Raw genomic sequence first — 17,366 nt, 5'->3', positions numbered from 1 at the left:
TGCCATTCATCATCACCTTTGTTTACTCCTTTTATCTCTTTCCATCTTGCACATTACACAGCTTTAGTTTGATTACACAGATCCTATGCAATACAGATGCCACCCTGGCATCTCCATCTCTGGAGGTTTCCAAGAGTCACCTGGAACCTTGACTGACCTGATCTAGTGCTGGGGACACTGGCACTTCAAGTGGGAGCTTGGAGTAGACGACCTTCAGAGATCCCTAACATCCACCATTTCTATGAGCCTATGCAAACAGAAACAAAGAGAGGGTCTGAGACATGAAAGGGGGGGACATAAGACCCAGGGGTTCTGCTAAGTACGGCCTTAAAATCTCCTCTTCCACTACTTGTGTCTAACACTGCAGTCTCTCCTTAGAATCTATTTTAGCTTGTAAAAATCAGAGTTTATCAAGTATCAAGCACTTATTTGCTGTTTTCATACTGGATACAGTGAATTCACCTAGTCCAGTAAACCACCTTCTGGGAGTGTCAGAGCTGAAGTGACACAACAATTCACAACAACTAGCATCAGGTATTTAAACATGAGACTGCTATTTTAGGCTAGCAATAGAGTTCAATGCTGCCACAGAGAAATACAGGATGGAAATCCCCTGGAAATCAGAGTAGAGACATATGGATTCATTGCTGATTACCAATTAGCCAATTCCTCTATTTAATGAGTGCTTTAACAATATTCACACAGCTTCTTTCATCAACAAATTATCAGGTTTGTTTGAATGGTGATATTTTCCATAAAACCTTGTCAATCGCCACTTATTATACCTCTAGCTTTTAATTTGCTAACGGATAAATATTTTATGAATTACTCCATTACAATAATGGATGTTATGTTAACTGCCGTATAATTTAGCAGGGCTTGGCTGTTACAAATGCTGGTACAGATCAATGTTTTTCTCCTTCTAGGACCATTAGAAGTTAACATTACCAGGTCAGGGAAACACTCATTTAAATCCCCAGACTTGGAGAAGAACTCCAGGCTCACCAGATAGAGGAGTTATTATTCTCCTAACTTTTCATTTAAATTCATTACACTTGAAACACACAGGCAGAGAAAACACAGTGATAGCAACAAGCACGGCACTTCATGGCTTTGCTGCCTTTTTGGAAAATGTTATTTAGGAGACATTAAACAGAAAGGCAAGGGAGATAAGTGACACACAGTGGGGTAACAAGAATGAGCTGGCAGGCATGAAGTAAAAAGATAAACAGGAGGAGGAATTTGCAGAAGTCACCAACCAGCACAGGGTGGAGAACATGAGGCAGAACTGTAGAGTTCTCTGAAGGATCCAGGCACCTCAACCTTTGTTTGCACTTAACAAAAACCTCCATCCTGAGCAGCCTGTTAACGGCTTTCTACAAGGAGCTGCAAAGCTATATGACAAGGTAGAACGTGGGGTCTCACACTTTCAGAATATTGTCTTCATACTTCTGAGACTTGACACTGGATACCTGGCTCTGACTTGGATCATTTGAAAACAAACACCTTCCAAAAAGCACCTTCTACTCAAATCAACATTTCTCCACATATCTTTCCTTTAATCACCAAGGACTGACCGGTTCCTGTTTTTAGTCTGTCCTCCTTTCTGCACAGTCATCCATCCCTTTAGTTTTGCTTTTATTATCAATATTTTCTACACAAAATTTTTGAAGTTATTTCCCTTTATCCCTTCATGTTTGTTATGAAATATGACTGACTAAACCTAGAATAACGTGAACATGTACATTTATTTTGCTAGACACCACACTGGGTCTTTCTCTCTTAATTTCATCCTCATTCTAGACTACAGTATTTTAGCGGTGTTTTTTTGTTTGTTTTTGTGTGTTTGTTGTTTAGGATTTTTTTTTTTTTTGGGGGGGTGGCACAGTGAGCAGGGGGTGGTAGTGGTTGTTTTTTGTTTGGTTTGGGATTTTTGTTTTGTTTTTTATTTTTTATTTTTTTTAAAATCACTTTCTACCCCCTTCTGCCTGCTCTCAAGAACTGCTGCTTATTTCTCCCCCCTTCAGTTTCAGCTTTTGGAAAGTTAGTCCTAGTGAAATTCTTCTGAAACATCAAATATGGTTATTAGCAGTTAGGATGCCATTTGCTGATGCTGATGTTAAATGCATCATGATCGTGGGGACACAGTCTACTAACAGCTTCCAATCTTGTAATTCGTGTCTGTATCATAAGCATATCCCATGAGCCTCCAAAATTCAAATATCAAGGTACAAGAGACAGTGCCCCTCATGTCAGAGCTGGCTGCAGAAGACCTCCCAAACAAAATCCTCAGAACAACTTTAGACATATGCTTATGAGGGTACTGAACACACAGAATCACAGAATGTTAGGAACTGGAAGGGACGTCAAAAGATCATCTAGTCCAATCCCCCTGCCGGAGCAGGAACACTTAGATGAGGTTACACAGGAAGGCGTCCAGGCGGGTTTTGAATGTCTTCAGAGTAGGAGACTCCACAACCTCCCTGGGTAGCCTGTTCCAGTGTTCTTTTACATCACATTTGTTCCAGTAGTTTCTAATAGAATTGCACTGGATACAAAATCTCCACGTCACTGTTAGCATAATGATCCTCACTTACTTCATAGCCCATGGCTCAAAGTTACTGAAAACTTTACAAGTAGGGGGTCACAGTCCAGTTCTTTCTCATGTACCCATTCTTCCTAAACACAATTAGTTTTATATTCCAAGTTTTATATTTCTTTAGGACAATTATCTCAACAGGTTTCAGTCGTGCTGATTTTACCCAATCTATTTTCAATGAAAATCATAGGTGCTCATTTTATGATCATTGACATGTAAACCACCGAATCTGGTGTCCAAGGGTGGGAGGAAAAAAAGAGCAATATCCATTTATTAATGACATAGGGTTGGATAGATTTTTTTTCTTTAGCACTTTCTATTGTAGTGTTACCTTATACTAGCATCCAAATTAGGGATGTTAACTCCATTACTTGAGAGATATAACATTGCCCCATTTGCCCAGCCCTTCTTGAAGCAATATTTCATTAAAACAACCACTGCAATTTGCTTCAAGTCTATTACACACTCACTCTGGCTACTCAGGTCTCCTGCTTTCCAGACCCTGATGCCTGGCAACAATACTGTCAAAAAAACCCACAACAAACCAAAACCAAACAAAAAACCCAAAGAAAAAAAAACAACCACTTGGATTTTATTCTTCCTCATCTTGAGGTCTTTTCTTTCTTACTGTAGTTCTATTAATATTATTACTCACAGAGACTTGGCAGAGGACTTCTAAATCCCAACCTGTCTTGCAGTTACAGTCTTGCATTTAATCCAAGGTCACACCAGAGGTACCATTCCTGTATCCCTGGCAGATTCTATCGTCTGCTGTTCTAAAATCTTCTACTTTTGCTTCAGTCTTCATAATGAAGGAGACTGTTTACTTACTTTACACAGGAGGCTTACATATTTGAACAAAAACAACATCTAACATGCTATGCAAGTTTAAACCTCATGCACTTTTCCATTTTCTTCCCCCAAACAAAGCACTTTCCTTCTCCTTTCAGTCACTGAGTTGTATTCTGCTTTAGGTAGTTTCCAAAGTTGTGGTGACTGCATTTTTCATGAGGGCTTTTGATACTTCCATTCATCAGCAGAAACCAACTTCTGGGATCATGGTCTTTGCATTAATAGTGCAATTAATATAAAAAATTCCAAGTGCCTAATTGACTCTGGATCATAACATGTTACACCAGCCTTACAGCAGAGATCTGAGGACCTAAAGAAATTTTGACAAATTTACTTATGTAATTTTAAAAAATTAGATCTGGCTTGTGGAATTACATTAACATATTTCTTAAAGTCATGTCCAGATATTTTTATACTCACCATGATGTTTTTCCTTTCCGGACTGCTGCGTTACACAACAGCAGCAGCATATAGTACAGAAAACTGTCATAAAGGTGTTCAGACTGGTATGACTGGAGAACAAACGGGTACACACAGGTGCAGAAGGATGAGAAAGAATAAATGGCAACATGAGGGCTGGTAGTGCAGTGTGTGTCCATGGAAGTTAGATTAGCAGGTCATCAAGATCACTGAATGTGCAGTTTCTCAGGACATGCAGATTGGGACACGAAGGATGGAGGTGGCACAGAATGCTGAGACTACACACTGGGCAGAATGGTTTGGACACGTATCAGTTGTCTTGGTGCATCTGAGCATGCACACAAAAGAGTGAGACTGAGTAACATAATTTTGTTTTTAAAATGAGGCCACCTTCCTTTGCTCTAAAACATTCTAATTTTTACCATGTTATTTTCTACTCTAGAATGTATTAAACTTTTTGGTTGTTGGTTTTTTTTTTTGGTCAGGAAACCTTAAAACATTGCATGCAAGTACGGAGAATGTTAAGTACCTTGATCTTGTGCTTTTCTCAACACAGATTAAACTATTTCAATAAAAACATGCAAAACAAACATTAGTTAACCGAATTTACAGGAACCCTAGGCTTTACTAAAAAAAAGGAAATTTAAAAAAAGAGACAGATGTGATTTTTAAATTAAGAATCCCTGTCACATCACACATTACTCCTATTTTCTGTGACTGAGTCTTTTGATGCATGTTTCAGTAACTTCTCCGACCTTCCCGCTAGTTTGATTCGTTGCAAAGCCTCACCGAGCTAAACCTTGTCAAAATACACCTCTATTAAACAGCAACTAAAGCCTTCAAATGTTAACAGCAACAAAATTGTTATAGAAATACTCCTGGATGTGCTTGACATGCAAACACTGCATCACCAACCTGAAAATAAAACACTATTAATTCATTTTCACAGTATAAAATGTCAGAAATAAAATCCTTATACCTCAGATATTTAAAGCAAAAGAGTTTAAACAATCTAATGACATTATCAGTGACACAAGGAAATCTGCATGCAGAACTCATTTTTTAAACCGTCATTGTCCTTGAGCTGTGTAAACCTCAGAGCATTTATTCATCATCTCGATATTTAGTATACCTCCAGTCAACTTGCCTCACTTTTCCTATATAGGTCTTACCCTCCCGAGCTGATATTCCCCTGGCATGAAGAAATTCACCACATCTCTAATGCCAGGAGAAATGTAGTGCTGCTTAGGCAACGCTTGCTGGGAAATCTTTGTTTATTTGCATTCTAGACACCTGAGACTGCTCTGATACTCATTGAATTTGCCTTTTGCTCTGCTGGATACTTTTTAGTTCAATCTCAATGATAAAGTTTAGTTAATTTATATTATATGCTGAAATGAAAACTTTATGATAGCCGTTTTTAGCCCTAAGGAGTAGATGTTATCAATAACTTAAAATACCTTCAGCTTTGCCTCAGGATGTTCATATGCCTGAAGCATTCTATCATCTCATGATAATACAGTATCTGCTTCAGTCACATTTCTTTAAATTACTCTTTACAAATTTTCTACTTTAATATATTTTTGCAAGAAAATATATTTTTTCAACTACTTCTTACAATCATGTCTATATGAACCTTTTAAAGCAACACACAAATTTACACAAGCTACTCCTTTTAAGACTGTTGTAGGAAACTACAGATAAAAACAATTTTGAAAGATATTTGCCAAAATAAAATTCGAGCAAGAGTAACATTTAAACATGCCCTGAACTGCAGAAATCATAACATAAACTATACAATTATAAGAATGAAACTAACTCTACCAGTTTATAATTGAACAGTGCCAACTATAACATAAAATTCTGAGAAAAGTGCAAAAAAATAAAGAAAACAAAATTAAAAATGGGCCCTATAAAAGTGAAATGCCATTATCTATGAGAATAAGGTATTCTGGTTTTAGCATTTTGCTGCTTCTGTACTGCATCAGTTTGTACTGTTTGTGAAGTTATGTACAAATTTCATTTAGCAAATAATGTGTTTTTTTTCACCTGGAACTGACAAATAGAGGTTGGCCTTATAAAAACAGCATAACGCATTCCTTCCAATTGTTACAACTTCTTGGAAGAATTTTCTATACCTCCAAGTAGTTGGCTTGACAGCCATTCATGGTCAGTTATGCAGTAACTTATCACAATATTTATAAACTTGAGGTATTGGCATAGGCAATTTAGGCTCATTTCAACTCAGCCTCAAGTTACAAGAAGATATTTTTCAACAATTAAATCCAAAATAAAATATGCAGCTTGGTATTCTATAGGTACAGCTCACTGCCTTATTTAAAAATTTCAATAGCAGAAAGAAATAGAGAACACCAACACCAGAGAGGGAGGCAAATAGAGCAAGATAAAGAGAAACCAACAAACTGATTCAGAAATATTCACACAGTAGGCAGTAAGAGAAGATTTTACACTAATAAATGTAGAGGTACACATCTTTTACTGTTACACCTAAGTATTTAATTTCTGCAAAGGACAATTACAGTCTGAAAATTCAATTAAGTTTTTATCAACAGTTAACATCAGCAGGTAACTGATAAAAGCAGCAACACGCTCTCTCCAGCCAACTGAGAACCTCCTCTGTAATACCCATATTCCCGAAGAGTAAACTAGAAAGAAAATTTAAGTGTGAAACAGAATTCCTAGGAAAATCAAAGTATCTCAATTCTTTGGAAACTGTTTCACATAGTATCTCCCAAAATTCAGGCTTGGTGAGGAACACTTGGAAGTTCAAAAGGAGAAACTGTGGTAGGTCACCACTACGTGTCCTGGATGCTGCACCACCCACATGGTGGTGGTTTCTAAACAAAAGCCAGGGCAACAGAACTAAAACATTACTTGACGGATTTCTCCTTTGAGGAACAGCATCTCTTACCAGGAAGCTACTTTTTTGGAGAAAGTTATGTTAATGCCTTCAAAAAGCAAGTGGTGTTCTAATAAGTCTTTTATATTAATAGATGCTTCCATAGCACATGAGAAGCAAATTTTCCTTTCCTGAAGGTCAGCAAATTTAACAGACATGCTGATGAAGAATATAAAAAGGAAAATTTGCGTTTGGAAATTCTACTAGAGGACACACTTCCACAGAACAAGCCATTGCAAAATTATTTCTACATTAAGAAAACTTTCAAAACCAGATGTAGTTACAGTGGAGAATTTTTGATTCAGAGGTGAAAATTCTGAGCAGAAGTCAGACCTGAAAATCATTTAGCTTACAACTTTGTTTCAAAAATTTACAATTGAACTGCATCTCCTATTCCCATACTGTGTATATCTCTTCCAAGAAACACCTTTTCCTAGAAATACAGATAACGTCACAATTGTATCAATGTCCAAGAACACTATCCCCTTGTTAAAATTAATCACCCATTATAATAAATATAAATTGATCATGTTTATTCACAGATTTATTATTAGTCAAACAATTAATATTTATTATTTTAGAAATGCTAACTACTAGTGGTGCTCTTAGTTCAGCACTGAAGTTAAAAAAAAAAAAAAAGTCATGAGCAACAAAGCCTTTTCCAACTAACTGGAAATGAGAAAAAACAAAACTGCAAAGTTTATCATTCTCTGAATTTAGATGTTCATTACTTTTGAGAGTACAAAACTTTTACCAGTACTACATGTTCCAAAAAAATCATTAAACTTTAAAAAAAATTGCCACGAAGATGCACATACTTAAACTTTTCAAAAGACATTTAATAGCTAAGCATCAGAAAGCAAACACTTCATGATTTCAGAGTTGAATCCTCAATTTAAGCTTGCATATTTATCCTCTGCATAATGTATCTAATATGAAATCCAAATTTAGGAGAAATGTTTGTACCCCAATTCAATGACTAGCTGATGTTTACCTCCTTTTTCTACCAACAAGCACAAAAGAGCATAGGGCTCTTGGATTATACTGGGAAGTCAAGAAAAAAGGAAGTGATACTCCCATCTTGACAAAAATATTTCTTTAAATTATTTTACTTCCCCAGGGAAGGCACCCAGGCACCAAAGGTAATAAAATGTTTGAAGACTTCATTTAAGCTTTTTATTCAGAAAACAAATGACAGTTAGGATGACTTTTTTAGATACATTAAACATTTCTGTTCCTTATCAATCAATTTCTACTTTCACCTGCCATTGCTGATTACCTCTTAGTTGAAGTAGCAATTTTTGTTTAAATGAAATGCATTGGTAGATGCTGTTTAACTAATGCAAACGAGCAAAGAAGCAAGAAATGATATGTTAAGAAAGCAAAGAATATGGCTATTATACAGAGAAGAATCCCTGCAAATTTGCTATTTTAATGACCTACAGCACAGTCATATTTTCAGCTCAGTGCAAGATGCACACACAAAACCCTTGTTTCACAACAGGGCTAATGTTTTAAATCATTTTTATGAAAATATTTGCATTTACATTGCACTCCAGTGATTACTTAGGGCCCATAACTTGCAAGCATGCACTGTAATCAGTGTATTAATGCAGCCACTCCAACACAGCCCCACTGATGACTCATCTGTATGAAGAACAACTACAGACGTTGTCTTCGTGAGACAGAATTTTGCCAGGTCGGTTCTAGTGGAGTCTTTCAGAAGCCCAGGAGAAAGTAAAACACTGCTCCCCCTGGAAGGAGCCTTTCAGCCACAGGCAGTTTGGCACATGCAGATGCTACATACTGAAACAGGCTTCTGCTGCTATATCTAGTATCACTTACTGGCTTAGTTGTTAGGGTTTTTAAATTATTTTTAAAAAATTATTTATTTTTCTACATCATAACAATCACACCCTTTATAGGAAATAAAAGACATTTCTCACCTCTTAATAAGGTTTCAAATACTTAGTGAAACTACCGTGTAGCTGCTTCGCAAACAGAGCTTGTCAAAATACTTGTGTATGTTTAGCACTGACCTGCTAAATCCAGAAACAGAGATGGCTCCCCTGTTTCCAGTCCAAGATAAATTCAGCCACTGGATGAGAGTGCAGCGAGACTGTAGGTATTCCAGAGATGTGTCATTAATCCTTGCCCAGTAAGGTTGTAAACTGAGATGAATGTACTGCAGAGGGTCACAGCAATGTTGATAGAGTAGCTTACAAGTTTGTGCTAGTCTGCAGAGGTCTGGTACTGTAAGGTGACTCAAAATCAACTGGATAAGCTATATTAAAAATAGAAAAAAAAAAAAAACACAAACAACACAGATGGTCATACAGCACTTGAAATGTTAGGGGAGAAACTGCAAAGGAATAAGAAAAGATGTTCTAACTTCAAAGAAAAGTAAATTCTTTAACTTAGAAGTAACTTCTCGAATAAATCATTGATTAACTATTAAAAAGGACTGCGCTTCCTTCTCAATTTGACAACATATTAAACAAGAAAGGAAAAAGCAGATCAGCATATGAAAGTGACAGGAAGCTTTCAAATTAGAAGTTTCTTTACCCATGCTAATTTAAACAGTGATATATACGTAAACACTGTGTTTACATATTTCCCTTCACAGTGTCTGCACCACCGTTGATCAGAACACTGAATTGGCATCTTCCTCCTTCTCTGGATCCGGTTTTTAAGATGGCAGTGAATTTGCAGAGTACAGGAGAAACCTACACCATGTCCCAGTTTTGCCACAAACTGAACTGATTTCAGATTTATTTATCTGCTTCCTGCTTTAAAAATCAGTGTTTTGTCTTCTACATTATGCCTTCTCCCATCCATATTGGAGCTTGCAACCAAGTAAAAAATTCAACATATTCAGATCTCCTTTTATGAAGTAATTTCTTTCTTGCTGTAATACTTCAAGAGCATTTTTGCTCTATGTCAGAATCAAATCTGAAAGGCAAAAAACCTCTTTTTACCTTTACCAGATTGAATTATCTCAGCTTCAGAATAACCACCAGCCCTTCTGACTAGTACCACTATATATGTTTTCATAATAACTTATTTCATACCCAGAAATTAAGAAATATCCCCCATCTCCTATTATGCTGTTTTCCTTTCTAAAGGAAGACCCAACACACACAGATACGTAAATACTCACTTTAGGAAATAACAGAAATGCTAAAACCAAAACATAAACAACAAAACACAAACAACAACAACAACAACAGAACCCCACCACTCCTTTAGCTTAAAAACAGAATAAAAATGCACTTGAAAAATTAAATTGAAAAATTAATGTTTATTTTACCAGAGCTGTCTTTAGCAGCTATAAGTACCCACGCTCAACTTATATAACTAAAATTGACTAAGCGCTTTCAAGCAGGGTGGGAAACAACAACTCACTGAAATGAATCAGTGTAAACAAAAAAACCCCTAAAAATAACAACAAAAAACCACCAGAACTAAAAAAACCCCAGAAAACAGCTTAAACTGAAGAGAGTCCTGTGGCCCTTTCAAAATACCATAATGTTTCATTTTTATGTCTTAAAAGGATTCATAGGGAAAAAAAAAAAAAAAAACACAACAAAAATCTGAATAAAATGCTTGACATAAAATGAAAACGAAGCTTTTCATGAGATCCAAACAGATTGTACTTCCAATGCACCAGTTTATTATGCAGCTCGCTTCCACCTCCCCTCTTCCCCCCTTCATTTTTGGAAGAGAAGAAGTAAGAAAACAATCCAACTTCCTGCAAAATGAAAAATGTTACTTCCTACTCAGCTCCAGATTTAGTATGTGGATTTCAAACACTATCTACCACTCTTCAAAAGAAATATAACTTCAACTCCAAAGCCAAAACACAGTGTTTGCATATACTGCAGTTTCCTTCAAGCCAGATGCCAGGCCTCCCCTCATCCCTTCTCCCCAAGAACAGCCCAGGATTTTGCCTATGCAGGTGCCTGGAGCTCCTACCTCAGCTTGATGCATGGGATCTGTGCAGACATTTCAATGTGGTGGCAATATGTATACAAAATATACATGCATATATAATAGCTATTGTTATTATAATCAATCAAGTCTGCTCCCAACTGACCTTTAGGTTGTTGGCATTTTGGTATCTCTGACAGAGCAAACAAACTAGGAGCTAGCATAGACATAATCTCAAGTTAATGCCTTGATTTTTGCTCAGCTCAGGCCCATCCTTCAGCTTAAAAATTGCTTAACAGTTTTGTTTGTCACTCTAATAGTAGATGCCTAAATACATATCTCTTCTTCTAAGACCATCAATTCACTTCAGATAGTTTTCAGTATTCTGAAAGACAGCTTCAATTATTTTGCAATCTTTCAGCTATTTCACATTCTGTAAGCCACCTAAATATCTATCTTATCAACGTCTTTTCCCTCAGATTTTTCCCATGGTCATTTAGTAAGTTTTCTAGAGCAGAGAGCTCAGCAAAGGCTGCAGAGTTAGCTAAATTTATGTCTACAATTAATGTAGCATAATAATGTCTGATAAAAATAAAGCAAAGTAAATTTTCTTCAATGGAAAAAAAGTGATTTTGTAACTTCTGAGCAGTAAAGATAATGCTGAATGAAGCTATGAATGCCTCACCGATGTCCCTTTACACTAACTGATCACTTCAATGAGTATTTCATAACATACAGGATGTTGCGACCCTTCCCCACCTGAGATGAAATCTTTTACCACATGAATGTCTTAATCAGGAAAAATAATCCTTCTTTATTTTTTAGTGACATTATGCTACTTCATAATATCTCAAATGAAAAAATATAATGAAACATCACTACTACAACATTAAGATATAAAGTACTGTTTTTGACTTCTGATTAAACAAAGGTAACAGGTTCCACACCTACAGGCTAATTACCATTAATCCCTGTTAGTGTGGAGTCTGGTGTCTGTCTGTCAGAAATCCACTTTTTATGTATGTGTATCCTAGCATAAAGTACAATTTGATATCATAATGAGTATGTGACATGATGTGCTGCATTGTGCTATGTTGTGTTCATGTTGGATCCGAGAATTCTGCAGAATAGAGTATCTGCTTTCAAAACTAATTTTGTAACAGTTTCTCACAAACAACTGGTTTTACTCTGCATTTATGAAAAAGTATGGCAATCATTATTGTTTCACGCTTTTGTATAAATCAATCAGTAAAAACAAAGATTATTGAAAAAAAAACACAACACAAAGGAGTGCAAAGAGGAAAACAAAATATAATTTATACAACACTGACCACGTTCCTAGGCTATGATGGCCCAAAGGTACAAAAGTATTTCTCTCTCATTTCTAGGGCAAACATGGCATGTATCAGCTTCAGAGATGTGGTGGGATCAACACTCACTACAGTGAAAACCTCCAAAAACTGGAGGTTTCCAAATCATAGTTCTTCACAGTTCAATAAACAACAGTGTACAAATTCATTGTGTGCTGTTTGCATAAAGAAAGGTCCTGATTCATACCTGATCCACATGTGTTTTATCACCATAGTTCTCAGTTGCAGCACCTTACATATACACATATATTTTGAATTATGAATTTAAAAAAAATAACATCTTAAAAAAAACAGATACATCTCCCACTGCAGAAGTTCACTTATCAGCTCAGATAGGATCTCCATCACACTCTCCAATACATGGGCTAAAACTTTACTAATGGTGTAGCTCCTAATAGTACCTACCTACCAAAAAGTTTCTCTAGCTTTTTAAGTTTCTTTGCTGCATAACAGCAAGCAATAACCAGTTGTACCCAATAAAATACTTTCTGTGGCTAGAGCACAATAATACAGAACTTGATTTGGTCAGAAAATAATGCTTGGATATCGATCAAACCTAGAATATCTGCACTTCCTACAAATTTACTCTTTCAGTTCTTCAACATGAGTGCCTCCAATATGAAAATACATTGGTCTATGCAAACCATGCATTCAGAAACACGCAAATGAATGACTTGCAATTTTTTCATTCTGCAGCTAGAGCTGCCACAGTTTAGACTCTTATTAATTAGAATTGATGCTAAGACATACTCAGATAAAGGACAAAGCATATGTGCACAAAAAGGCAAAGAGAGAAAACAGGAAGAAGATCATATCCTAGGGCTTTTGACATTCCTCAGCGTAGTCCCTAATTCCATGATCATATAGCTTGCACCAGCAAATGCATACACATTTAATAGTGCACATGAACATATGAAAAATGGATCTTGCAACTGTTTCATAAAACCCAATCATTTAAGTCTCTTTACTTATATAACATGCTTTAGCAGAGAAGGCTTTATTTTACCAGGTTAAAGGCTCTGATCCTCTCAACAACGAAAGGCTGTAATGGTTTTAAACCCCTTCTTGAATCAAAGAACAGGAAAGGATCTTAGTGACACACTGCCCAATCAGTTAATCAAGATTCCAGGAGGACTAAAGCTTGAGAGATCTTCTCCATGTGCCATTGTTCATAGCCCAGTCTGCTACAGCAACTACCAGTATATTCACCAATAACTGAAGGGAACCTTGTGCCATATGGTTAAAGGCTGTTAAGACAGCTTTTAAGACCCTCATGAGTTTCTCTTTCGAAAGAGAGGCATAAAACCTTGCAGATTATCTGAAAGCCTACAAATATTTGTTCTGGAAAGATGCAAGAAGTTTACTGGTGAGGGAAAGAAAAGTGTATGACACTTAAAAATGCTCCTGGTTATTGCTCTGACTCGCCTAAGTATTAATATAATTTAAGGGATGCAGATCTTGCTTTTGAGATCCGTTTTCCTGGAACATAGATGCCAAATCCACATTTAGCGGTGAAATTCACTTCCCCAGTAGACATGAACAGCCCATAAATCTTGCAGGCAGCTGTAGGAAAAATTGGCTTCAAGGAATGACAAAGATGTCATTTATATCTTTTTATAACACAATATATATAATTTTTTTTTTGGACTGCAGAATGCAGGACTTCTCCAAACTGTCTTCTCTGAAGAACAAAAGTTAGGTTCTTGGTACCTGAAGCATGAGTCTCAAACTGCACAACAGCTATGCTGTGGCAAGTACTCCTCACCTTTCTCAAAGGCTTTTAACTTATTCAGGCCTTCAGGTCTCAAACATTCCTGCAAAGCCAACTAAGACCAAGGCCTTATTCCTTCCACTTTACAAGCAGCACAGGTTAGTCAAAGATAACTGGAAAAAAAGACGGGGATGTGAAGTGTCTCCCAAAAAATCCTTCCTCGTTTTTAAGGTAATTCTGGATAACAGATGATAGTACACGTACTTCACAGCTATTATGATGTTTTAACACTGTCTATGAGCAGGGAAGGAAAATTCTAGTTCATCCAAGATTTCACACTTTCTTCTAAGGAAGCCTGTGCCCCAGGAGGCGAGAATTTTTCTCTCCGTTGACAGGAGCAATCTAGACTCTTACAATGTTTTTAGAGCTCACACTGCAGCAAAGCCACTTTGAAGAGCAACACAGTCTATGAAAGGATGTCTTCAGAAAGACAACGAAAGCAAAACAAAGGCTGGAGGAATTGTTGCCTCCTTTAAAATTAGCACAGAAGACCATTCCACCTGTATATGAATTACAGAGGGTAGCAGGAAGCAGCCTGAAACAGCTCAAACAAGGTATAGGCATGTGTATGAAGACTAAGGACAGTTAGACGTTCACAATCAACATGAATGGATAAAAAGATACAATTTTTCATGTATCAAAAGTGAAAGGAGTTGCATTTGCCTTACTTCATCATTATAAGGTTCAAACACTTTCCAGAAAAATCTGACACTTGTCAGTCTTGAAGACAGCATGCAGAGTACCATTCCCATATCTGAGGTGCTAAAAAAACATCATACTATAAAGTACAACATTTTTGCTGTTCTGATACCCACACCTTCCAGCTGGACCAAGAAAGTAAGAGACCGGGATTTCTGCTGTCACAAACCATCCCAGAAATAGTGCTTTGTAGTTTTTCCTGATAAATATTCCATCTGTATTTTCAGTTTCTTTAAATCAAAGGAGAAGAAAAAAAAATGTGCTTGGTATTGGCAGACCATATAAATCCATTCATGAAACCAAACATGTTAAAAAATGGATAAAAAAGGAAGCTGGTACACAAACAGGAAGGCAGAAAAGCACAATACAGTACATGGAGGCAGAAGTTCATAAGAGTAACAGGACTACACAAATACTTCCTAATTTATAAACTTAATATCACATGGAACAGAAAAGAGATTGATTAATCTCTCTGGTAAACTACTATATTACAAAACAATTTATCCAGCCTTTTCAAACAAGACTTCCTAGATTTGAATCCAGTTTTCTCTACAATTAATTTCTTTGAATGACTAAAACCAACATATTTTCATACACTTTTTAAGATGTCCTGGAAACAGCTGCACCTTTGCATATGCAAAGTATTTTCTTCAGTACTGGTATACAAGCACTGACAGTAAAATATATTAAATACTACATGGACTCTGGGGGAAAAGAACAACTCAAGATAAAGTTAGTATCCTCATTTATTATTCCATTGCAACAACAAAAACAAACTCAAGAACTGAAAAAATACTTAAAAGAGAAGAAAAATACACAGGAGAAAGATGGAAATATTTATTACATTCTCTTCCTACCTCTTTCCTCTTTACAAGCACAGTAAAATTTTTCAGGTTACTGGAGCACACGGGTACCCAACTGTGGCCTTCACGTGCCAAACTGGGGGTACTTAGAGACAAAAAGCTGTGACAAACCAATCTACTATTTGATTAGATCACATATTTCTCAAAGTGCCCTGCAATCAGTGGCAGCATCTCCCACCATCCCCTTTCCGCTTTCAAAAGCGAATCTGATTGAAGCCACAAGCACTCTCAGCATTTGATGAGTTACCGCCGTAAACAAACACTCCTTTTGCCAGACTGCAGTGCCCTGAACAGCAAGAAGAACCATCTCTCTGCCCAAGTCCAGAGGCCTGACCGGCAAGTAAGGGCTGCTTTCCACTATGTGCAAACCCAGTTTATCTCAGCAGAGGTGAAGACAACCATTTAATCTCTCAGTTCTCTAACTACGGTATTGGCCTCCATAAACAGCTACAACCCACTGAGAATTTCTTAGCCTGCACATAATATTCAGCAATGATACCTCACAATCTCATTACATGGGAAATTACAGGAAAGAAAGTATTTATCTGCAGTGACTCCGAGCACACTTGCAACTGCCCTACTGCCAGGGGATCTGAAAGGAGTTTCTTCACAACTGTTTCCTGTGCTAATGATAGAATAAAAAGGAGCAAACACATCAAAACAAGACACTGTACAATGTCCAGCTATAACACTTTTTACTTGCACCATGATTCAAAACATAGCTGGAAGAAGCTTGTGACATAATTAATATGAAAACATTACAGCAGTTGCAAGAACAAGTTCTAGGATTTTCTAACAGGAAAAAAAACAAAACAAACTTTTAGCTCATTGCAAACTATTTCCGCTTCCAGATCTTGATTCAGTCTTTTCATACCTCTTTTATATATCTTAGTTGTCAAGCCTGAGGACTCAAACTACTGGAAAACTGCCAGGAGCTTCTAAGTTCAAGAGCTAGAATTTCACAGCTAGAATAACTGCCGTAAAAATTGTGTGGAGTGGACAAACCCCTGAGAAAGAAAAGTGCAATAACTACACAAACACCAGCAAGGTGGCTTGCTAATAACCATCCGTGGAAGTAGAGAGACTTACATAATTCAGACATAACTATACCATAACTGCAGGAGATTCACAAAAGAACGTAAGGAACTAACTGGAAAAAAACAATAATCTCAACCAGTACTCTATAAAGAACATTTGCACCCTTAACAATCAAGACTAATACATTGAGTATAAACTTGCTCTTCTTACCTCATAAGGCAGTTTATCAAAATACCCATTAGTTGGCCATTCCCTGAGGGTAACAATGCTGAACTGTTTATTAAGCGTGTCCATTCCACAGCCATACTTCTCTTCATCCTCATCTTCATCAATATCGTTCATATCAATCATCGCAGTCTTAAGTGAAAGCACAGGTCTCTCTTTCACACCGTGTAGTACTACTGCATCCAATTCAGTGTAATAGTCTAGAAGAGAGCTGTTCACTTCCAATCGAATTAAGTTTGTGGGAAAGTTTATCTGTTTGATACAAGGTGTGAACTGACGAGCTTGGGGACCATTCACCTTCGTAGGTGCCTCAGACCAAAGGATTTCCCATCTGTGAAAAGAAAAAATTCACACACAGACAGGGTAGGCATTAAAATCAAAGTTACTAAAGCAATTTCTGAAGCCAGTAAGAGTGCTTCTCTGTCAGAAGTATCTAACAAGTGAGAAACATAGTTGAAAAGACAATGAAAATTGTTATAGTAAATATCCTAAGGATGAATTTAATTGGGCACACTAATTCATGACCTTAGCATATTTTCTCTGCATTCCTAACTATCAAAATGAGCTATATACTCCTGATCACACACTTGTCTTAGAGTATTGTTATTCACACACAAGTTGTTCATACATTTCACAGGTAAGGTAATAATAACAAAGGGATTACAAATGTTTTCACAAT

General features: G+C 36.7%; 1 protein-coding gene across 9 annotated transcripts in view; it reads right to left on the bottom strand.

Annotated features, from left to right (window-relative positions):
• FBXL4 (F-box and leucine rich repeat protein 4) overlaps positions 1–17,366 on the bottom strand; it is a 62,460-nt gene that overhangs the window by 29,918 nt on the left and 15,176 nt on the right. For all 9 annotated transcript variants that reach the window (XM_082049214.1, XM_082049211.1, XM_082049210.1 and 6 more), the window contains 2 exons: positions 16,673–17,018; positions 8,831–9,075 (listed from right to left, as the gene is read on the bottom strand). In XM_082049214.1, coding sequence (XP_081905340.1) covers positions 8,831–9,075; positions 16,673–17,018 — 591 coding nt within the window. The remainder of the gene's footprint in view (positions 1–8,830; positions 9,076–16,672; positions 17,019–17,366) is intronic.

This window comes from Streptopelia decaocto (assembly GCF_964273445.1).
Source record: "Streptopelia decaocto genome assembly, chromosome: 3".
NCBI classification, from domain to species: Eukaryota; Metazoa; Chordata; class Aves; order Columbiformes; family Columbidae; genus Streptopelia; species Streptopelia decaocto.
Note: the sequence above shows the minus strand (reverse complement) of the source record. Positions and strands in the feature narration are given on the sequence as shown.